Source organism: Macrobrachium rosenbergii, chromosome 19 (assembly GCF_040412425.1).
Source record: "Macrobrachium rosenbergii isolate ZJJX-2024 chromosome 19, ASM4041242v1, whole genome shotgun sequence".
NCBI classification, from domain to species: Eukaryota; Metazoa; Arthropoda; class Malacostraca; order Decapoda; family Palaemonidae; genus Macrobrachium; species Macrobrachium rosenbergii.
The window spans coordinates 35,978,785-35,987,992 of record NC_089759.1 but is presented as its reverse complement, the minus strand read 5'-3'; the positions used below and the strand labels follow the sequence as shown (position 1 = coordinate 35,987,992).

The following is a 9,208-nucleotide window of genomic DNA, read 5'->3' as shown; positions in this document are numbered from 1 at the left end:
TTCATCTGGGTACCCTGTCAGTTCTTCACTTGGGTTCCCTGTCCGTTCTTCACTTGGGTCCCTGTCCGTTCTTCGTCTGGGTTCTCTGTCCGTTCTTCATCTGTGTTCTCTGACCGTTCTTCATCTGGGTATCCTGTCCGTTCTTCATCTGGGTACCCTGTCCGTTCTTCACTTGGGTTCCTGTCCGTTCTTCGTCTGTGTTCTCTGACCGTTCTTCATCTGGGTACCCTGTCAGTTCTTCACTTGGGTTCCCTGTCCGTTCTTCACTTGGGTTCCTGTCCGTTCTTCGTCTGGGTTCTCTGTCCGTTCTTCATCCAGGTTCCCTGTCCGTTCTTCATCTGGGTTCTCTGTCCGTTCTTCATCTGGGTTCTCAGCAGTTCTTCATCTGGGTTCCCTGTCCGTTCTTCATCTGGGTTCTCTGTCCGTTCTTCATCTGGGTTCTCTGTCCGTTCTTCATCTGGGTTCCCTGTCCGTTCTTCATCTAGGTTCTTTGTCCGTTCTTCATCTGGGTTCTCTGTCCGTTCTTCATCTGGGTTCCCTGTCCGTTCTACATCTAGGTTCTTTGTCCGTTCTTCATCTGGGTTCTCTGTCCGTTCTTCATCTGGGTTCCCTGTCCGTTCTTCATCTAGGTTCTTTGTCCGTTCTTCATCTGGGTTAGCCCTTCTTTGGCTGAGTGGGTTGAGCTTCAGACTGTCATTCGATGGGCCGGAGTTCAATTCCCGCGGCCGGCTGATGAAGAGTTAGAGGAATTTATTTCTGGTGATAGAAATTCATTTCTCGCTATACTGTGGTTCGGATTCCACAATAAGCTGTAGGTCCCGTTGCTAAGTAACCAATTGGTTCTTAGCCACGTAAAATAAGTCTAATCCTTCGGGCCAGCCCTAGGAGAGCTGTTAATCAGCTCAGTGGTCTGGTAAAACTAAGGTATACTTACTTTACTTCATCTGGGTTCTCTGTCCGTTCTTCATCTGGGTTCTCTGACCGTTCTTCATCTGGGTACCCTGTCAGTTCTTCACTTGGGTTCCCTGTCCGTTCTTCTTCACTTGGTTCCTGTCCGTTCTTCGTCTGGGTTCTCTGTCCGTTCTTCATCCAGGTTCCCTGTCCGTTCTTCATCTGGGTTCTCTGTCCGTTCTTCATCTGGGTTCTCAGCAGTTCTTCATCTGGGTTCCCTGTCCGTTCTTCATCTAGGTTCTCTGTCCGTTCTTCATCTGGGTTCTCTGTCCGTTCTTCATCTGGGTTCCCTGTCCGTTCTTCATCTAGGTTCTTTGTCCGTTCTTCATCTGGGTTCTCTGTCCGTTCTTCATCTGGGTTCCCTGTCCGTTCTTCATCTGGGTTCTCTGTCCGTTCTTCATCTGGGTTCCCTGTCCGTTCTTCATCTGGGTTCTCTGTCCGTTCTTCATCTGGGTTCTCTGTCCGTTCTTCATCTGGGTTCCCTGTCCGTTCTTCATCTAGGTTCTTTGTCCGTTCTTCATCTGGGTTCTCTGTCCGTTCTTCATCTGGGTTCTCTGACCGTTCTTCGTCTGGGTACCCTGTCAGTTCTTCACTTGGGTTCCCTGTCCGTTCTTCACTTGGGTTCCTGTCCGTTCTTCGTCTGGGTTCTCTGTCCGTTCTTCATCCAGGTTCCCTGTCCGTTCTTCATCTGGGTTCTCTGTCCGTTCTTCATCTGGGTTCTCAGCAGTTCTTCATCTGGGTTCCCTGTCCGTTCTTCATCATCTAGGTTCTCTGTCCGTTCTTCATCTGGGTTCTCTGTCCGTTCTTCATCTGGGTTCCCTGTCCGTTCTTCATCTAGGTTCTTTGTCCGTTCTTCATCTGGGTTCTCTGTCCGTTCTTCATCTGGGTTCCCTGTCCGTTCTTCATCTGGGTTCTCTGTCCGTTCTTCATCTGGGTTCCCTGTCCGTTCTTCATCTGGGTTCTCTGTCCGTTCTTCATCTGGGTTCCCTGTCCGTTCTTCGTCTGGGTTCTCTGTCCGTTCTTCATCTAGGTTCTCTGTCCGTTCTTCATCTGGGTTCTCTGTCCGTTCTTCATCTGGGTTCTCAGCAGTTTTTCATCTGAGTTCCCTGTCCATTCTTCATCTGGGTTCTCTGTCCGTTCTTCATCGGTTCTCTGTCCGTTCTTCATCTGGGTTCTCTGTCCGTTCTTCATCTAGGTTCTCTGTCCGTTCTTCATCTGGGTTCTCTGTCCGTTCTTCATCTAGGTTCTTTGTCCGTTCTTCATCTAGGTTCTCTGTCCGTTCTTCATCTGGGTTCTCTGTCCGTTCTTCATCTGGGTTCTCTGTCCGTTCTTCATCTGGGTTCTCTGTCCGTTCTTCATCTAGGTTCTCTGTCCGTTCTTCATCTAGGTTCTCTGTCCGTTCTTCATCTGGGTTCTCAGCAGTTTTTCATCTGAGTTCCCTGTCCATTCTTCATCTGGGTTCTCTGTCCGTTCTTCATCTGGGTTCTCTGTCCGTTCTTCGTCTGGGTTCTCTGTCCGTTCTTCATCTAGGTTCTCTGTCCGTTCTTCATCTGGGTTCTCTGTCCGTTCTTCATCTGGGTTCTCTGTCCGTTCTTCATCTAGGTTCTCTGTCCGTTCTTCATCTGGGTTCTCTGTCCGTTCTTCATCTGGGTTCTCTGTCCGTTCTTCATCTAGGTTCTCTGTCCGTTCTTCATCTGGGTTCTCTGTCCGTTCTTCATCTAGGTTCTCTGTCCGTTCTTCATCTAGGTTCTCTGTCCGTTCTTCATCTGGGTTCTCTGTCCGTTCTTCATCTGGGTTCCCTGTCCGTTCTTCGTCTGGGTTCTCTGTCCGTTCTTCATCTGGGTTCTCTGTCCGTTCTTCGTCTGGGTTCTCTGTCCGTTCTTCATCTGGGTTCTCAGCAGTTTTTCATCTGAGTTCCCTGTCCATTCTTCATCTGGGTTCTCTGTCCGTTCTTCATCGGTTCTCTGTCCGTTCTTCATCTGGGTTCTCTGTCCGTTCTTCGTCTGGGTTCTCTGTCCGTTCTTCATCTAGGTTCTCTGTCCGTTCTTCATCTGGGTTCTCTGTCCGTTCTTCATCTGGGTTCTCTGTCCGTTCTTCATCTAGGTTCTCTGTCCGTTCTTCATCTGGGTTCTCTGTCCGTTCTTCATCTGGGTTCTCTGTCCGTTCTTCATCTGGGTTCTCTGTCCGTTCTTCATCTCGGTTCTCTGTCCGTTCTTCATCTAGGTTCTCTGTCCGTTCTTCATCTAGGTTCTCTGTCCGTTCTTCATCTGGGTTCCCTGTCCGTTCTTCGTCTGGGTTCTCTGTCCGTTCTTCATCTGGGTTCTCAGCAGTTTTTCATCTGAGTTCCCTGTCCATTCTTCATCTGGGTTCTCTGTCCATTCTTCATCTGGGTTCTCTGTCCGTTCTTCGTCTGGGTTCCCTGTCCGTTCTTCGTCTGGGTTCACTGTCCCCCTGTTCATATTTTACGCCTGTCTTTCGGTGGACGTAAAACGTAGCACAGGAGGAGCCCGCATGTGCCACATGGCTATGTATTGACAACAATGGCATTGCTTGGTATGTGATACTCTGACGAGCCATATCTCACAAACATGCGCGCAGGCGCACACAGGGTCCGTGGTTCAATCCAAACCTGCCCCTTGTAGGTCGACCCAGCTGTGAATGGGTCCCAACGTCACCGTGTGTCAGAAAAAAGAGAAAAATTCACATGCCATATGTATGTATGTATATGAGTTAGATTTATATATAAATACGAATAAAAGATTCTATATATACGCATGTAAAATTAAAGAAATCGTAGTTGTTTAGACGACTGATTTCTACTGACTTCTTTTATCAAGACTTTCGTGTTTCCATTCTTTATCAGCCCAGTCTAGCAAACAGACAAAATGGAATGGCCAAGTGACGTAAGACCTAGCTTGTCCACTAAAATACTGGACACGCGCATCCCGTGTGTATCAGGGATCAAGCATCATCAAAAGCAAGGAGCTAAACAGGTACGTACCTACGTGCGTTGCAACTCTCATCTGGGATGCTTGTTGCATTCGTCCTACCGACAAAAGAAGAAAAAATAGATCTGGCCCACAGCAGACTCATGCTGGGATGTTTAACTTGTTTGCTGCACTCTGAAGATTTGTTGGTAATGACAATGCAGATGACAAGCACGTCAATAAAAGACTCAGTCTGAAAAGCCATGTGGATGCAAATATTTTGGAATGTCTTTTGAAGTATTTGAAGAGCCAACTTGAGGATTATGAAAAGATGCTCAAAAGTATTCTAAGAATTTAGGGGGTAATTTCACATTGCAGCCTGACGACGCAAGTTATGAAATAGTTCTCTCCCCAAATCTTACATGCCGGATCTTCTGGCCAAAATAAGAGGCATTTTGGAAGTTCGCAGCAGATTCCTCCCTAGAGCGTCGTCGGTCTGGTTCCGTAAGTGGAAAATGAATTCATAACTTGTCAGCGTTCAGTCTTCAGAAAAACCCACCTCACCACGACTCCGGAAATGGTACTGCCTGAGCCAAAACATTTAACAAACCGAAGATATTTTATAATTCGCGCAGATAATAAGTCTAACAATAAAAAATGAGCTGCTGCAAGGCAACAGAAACTGCAAGCAGTTTTTTGGCAACTTGGTGGGTCATTAATATTGTACTCAACGTCCTTGACAGAGTTGGGAGGGGGGGAGGGAGGTGGGGAGAGACAGCGCGCCTGCTGCTCCGAGCTTGTTTAGATGCAATATCCTTGGCTCGAGAAGACTCGAAGTAGCAACGCAAGGTCAAAAAGGGCTGGGTCTTTGCTTCATCAAACACTGTTGCCTTCCAAGTTTTCCCCAATGCGCTGCACATCCCAGTCCCCTACCCAGCCCCAGTCCCAGCCTCACGAAAACAAGTCCTCTTGTGCAACACGAAACTAATGACAAACTCATGATGGGTGGGTTTTTAAAACTGGTTGACGATGAGTGGTAATCAAAAGAATACGAGCCTCTCTCTCTCTCTCTCTCTCTCTCTCTCTCTCTCTCTCTCTCTCTCTCTCTCTCTCTCTCTCTCTCGCAGGATCCTTTGTGAAATCAGACAAAAAAGAGAATAAGATGCAATCGCGCTTAAGGCCAGAGGTAGGAAGCTGAAAAGTTACGACAATATGTAGCACATAGGAGTCAGGTGCCCGTCATTTTGAATAAAAAAAAAAAATACCCTTGAGATAAAGTGGGCGAGACAGATTAGTTGCGGTTGATTAAAAAAAATCTTACGTTTGGTAATTTTGCAATGTTTAGACTCATATTCATTAATTTATGCATTGATATCATCCGTCTCAGTATCTAGCCCTGATTAATTCTTGGGGTGTGGAGATATGCAGCTTGGTATCTTGAACAGTTTGGAGATTTAAGATTTCATATTACTGCAAAATGCACAATGTTACTCCTATTTTCCCGGGAAACTCTAGATATGATGGGCTATAAAATATTCGGAATCGAATTGTCACAAAATCCAAGAAGACTGCCTGACCTACTAGGCCTACTCTCCGATACTCTATAACCCAAATGCGAACAACATTGCCTCGCCGGTCCTATGAGCTTGCACTTTTCATCATTTTCTTTTTCTCATTTTTTCCTGTTCCTGAGAATGCATAATTATACATCAGACGAACAATTCGGAAATGGCCAGGAGACCGAATTCTTGTGGTACCAGTCGAAACATTGCTTCAGGGGTTCTCTCTCACCCAACGCTGCCAGATCCTATTTGCGTTGAGTTTCCCCGGGCATTGTGCAGTCTCTCGGTGACATTTATGAGAGTCTTCACTTTTCTTTATTTCCATCAGCATCGAAATTGCTCTTACACCACAAGCTTAACTCACAAACAACATTGAAGCTCAGTTTTCTCTTTCGCAAGTAGGTGAGTGAGAGAGGCGCAGCACAATCCTCGCACACACACACACACACACACACACACACACACACACACACACACATATATATATATATATATATATATATATATATATATATATGATATTTTCTTTTTATCACACCGTGATTTATATACAATCATGAAGCTACACATGTCGCTTGGTATCAAATTCACGATACCTCAGGAATATCCCCGATGGGGAATTATCGCCGAAGGGGAATTTATAAGTGATAAATGGACTGGTACTGCCGAGCAGTCCATTTATCACCTATAAATTCCCTTCGGTGATAATTCCCATCGGGGATATTCCAAGGTAGCGTGAATTTGATATTAAGCGACATTTGTAGCTTCATGATTGTATATATATATATATATATATATATATATATATATATATATATATATATATATATATATATATCCCAAAGAAAGAGAGATTATGAAGTTAATGTTATGATTTATAAAAGAATGAAGCGAAGAGAAAAAGGGAGTCTCTTTACCACCGTGAAAATCTATCAGGCAGATTCCTTCGCCTACAAAAACTGAAAACAAAACTCTGGAGGCAATTAAAAGCACATCTCAACAATGCGCATTGCGATTGTATCTCGTTTTGCTTTATTGCATTCCTGAAGTGGCCTACGAGATTTAACTCGGCATCTCCCACAACAGCCTTTCTCCCCCCCACCCCACCTACCCACTCCCACCCCCCGCCAACACCCTCCTCCCCTCTCCAACACCCTCCTCCTCCCCTCCAACTGTTCGACATTCAAGGATGCACACACAAAGAGTCCAAAGAGAACTCGGGGGGCTGGGGAGGAACACGACACTTAATTTGCTAAAACGATCACGTCTTCAGGACTTATTTCAATCATAACTATCAATGCTAACGTCCGTTACTATGAGTCATTAACACTAGTGGAATGTGAATAATCTTTCACCTTATTCAGCGCAGCGAAGACGATCGAATTTGCAACTGCCATCATCATCATCATCATTCAAAATGTGCAGACGTTCAACAGGGCAAACCGAGCTTGCCCATCACGCTCCCAGAAAATAGAAGAGCTTTATTTGAACAAAGAGCAAAAGGAGGGATCAGTTTTGAGTACAAATAACTCACAGCAGCATAATTGTTTAACACAACCATTCAGCAAAACTGAATCCATAACGTAATGGTGTGCAATAGGCTGATATGAAATCAACATAAATACTGATGACGAATCAGGAAAGGAGAGCTTGTCAAAGTGAACCCTAGAACGAGGGAGCTTAAACCCTAGACTGCGGAAGGCCCTGGCGCAAATCCTAATTAGGATCTTTCATAGAAAGTGACCCCCAAGGGTTTTAACCCGGTACGTATCCATCTTTCCGGTGTGTTTAGTACAAACCCGTTGGGATTGACCGTAAAAACAGAAACAAAAGACTGTAAATATCATAAAGATAATGACCCCAAAGACATATTAGTCCTAGATAACGACCCCCCGAACTTTGTTGGGAGTCACTACCAAGGAAAGATCACCTAATTATTGGGAAACGAGGTTTCAAGGTCACCAATCAGCCTAAAAAAAGAGGCAAAAAAAAACTTCATCCAATTAGGTAGAACATAACTGACCATAAACTTAGGGACCTTGACCTAATTCCCATGGTCGCTGACGTATCTTTTAAGCAAAATAAAAAGCTCGAACATCACGTCATTATTTTTTGCTATTTGACTTAGCCGTAAAAGTGTTACGACTTGAGTTACACAGTGGTGTCTTAAAATGAGCCAGACGTTTGTAAGTCCAGGAGAAGTGCCAAAAATTCTCTAGCCCTTGTAAGAAACTGGGGTTCTGAAGTATTTCTAAGCTTCTCCATTCATAAGAGTTTTTATCTAATACTGCAAATGGACTCAGGAATTAGGTGCATTCGTAAAATACCATAAATTTTGGTATCGTATTACTAATGGTGGTACGTATGAGTACAATAATCACTTTTAGAAATATGAAAATATACAATATTCAGGGCCGTTACTAGCCATGATGAATGTTACAGCAGTTGTGGAACACAATTAGTGCTTTTCTGTGCTTGCATCATGATAATTTAAAACAGAGACGTAACGTTTACAGGCACAAATTATCATCAATATTATTTTAGCACACCTTTATGCAGGTTCTGAGTTCTGAGAGAGAGAGAGAGAGAGAGAGAGAGAGAGAGAGAGAGAGAGAGAGAGAGAGAGAAGAGCAAACACGATATGGAAGGTAAAAAGAGAAACGCCTGTACAGTGGACAGAAAATAATGGTCTAATGAATTTGATGATTGGACTATATATATATATATATATATATATATATATATATATATATATATATATATATATATATATATATATATATATATATATATATATATATATATGTGTGTGTGTGTGTGTGTGTGTGTGTGTGTGTGTGTGTGTGCGCGCGCGTATGTGTGCGTGCTTGTGTAAGAGTAAGACAGCACTAGGAAACAGCGGCTGCAGGTATAAGTAACAAGAAATGAAAGCTATCTTTATCAATATAGTATATAGTAATAATGAAGAAGATTGCACCCCAGAATTGGTGAAAAAGACCGGTGTGTCAATTCATCAGCAAATTACTACAAAGTACAGTAACTATAGCGGGTCGCAGAAAAGGTGCAGAGACGCATGAGACTAACATCCTCGTCACAAAATATTAGTCTAAGAAGCGAAAAGGTAGCAACTTCCTGAGCCATATTCTCGTTGATCTCAATGACCTCTTCTCGGTTTCCTCACTCTTTTAAGATTCTCTCATCCGTACAAGATTGAAATACTCCTAGGAGAGAGAGAGAGAGAGAGATTTACTTACTGAGACCTGATCAGTTTTACTAGAATCAAGTAAACGCACGGAGTTCCCAATCGGGATTGGCGCAGGTTTACCATAAAAGTCGATGAAACCAAAACCAATGTACTGTAGCTCAACACTGGTCATGCTACCCTCTTCTTTCCTTCACCTTTTTATTTGTTTTCAATCCCTGCAGCAAAAAAGAAACTATAGAATGTGCTACAGGGTGTAGCTCACTGTAGCACTACAGGCGAAGGGTACAGCGGTAAGGAGTGGGTGGGGAGAGAGAGAGAGAGAGAGAGAGAGAGAGAGAGAGAGAGAGAGAGAGAGAGAGAGAGAGAGAGAGAATTTGCACTTACTCCCCGAACAATGAAGACTTTGCAAGGATAACAAGTACATCACCTGCACTTCACATCAAGGTCTTACGGTGGGAGAAAGTGGGGGTTGTGGGTAGCGGGGTGGGAATTAAACGAAGCAAAGATTGTATGTCTATTCAAGAAGGTGAATAAATTAGATAAGCCACTCTAGCAACTGATAA

At 44.0% G+C, this 9,208-nt stretch overlaps 2 protein-coding genes across 2 annotated transcripts; both read right to left on the bottom strand.

The window, feature by feature from the left end:
* Positions 1-263: 263 nt before the first annotated feature.
* On the bottom strand, positions 264-2,142 carry LOC136848537 (uncharacterized). The gene is made up of 3 exons (XM_067120808.1): positions 2,039-2,142; positions 935-1,609; positions 264-663 (listed from the first exon to the last, which is right to left on the bottom strand). The coding sequence occupies exons 1-3, from the start codon at positions 2,140-2,142 to the stop codon at positions 264-266; spliced, it is 1,179 nt and encodes a 392-aa protein (XP_066976909.1).
* A 192-nt stretch (positions 2,143-2,334) lies between these two features.
* Positions 2,335-8,817, bottom strand: LOC136848536 (uncharacterized). Its single transcript, XM_067120807.1, has 2 exons — positions 8,695-8,817; positions 2,335-2,844 (listed from the first exon to the last, which is right to left on the bottom strand). Exons 1-2 carry the CDS (start codon positions 8,815-8,817, stop codon positions 2,335-2,337), a joined length of 633 nt encoding a protein of 210 aa, XP_066976908.1.
* Between the last annotated feature and the right edge of the window lie 391 nt (positions 8,818-9,208).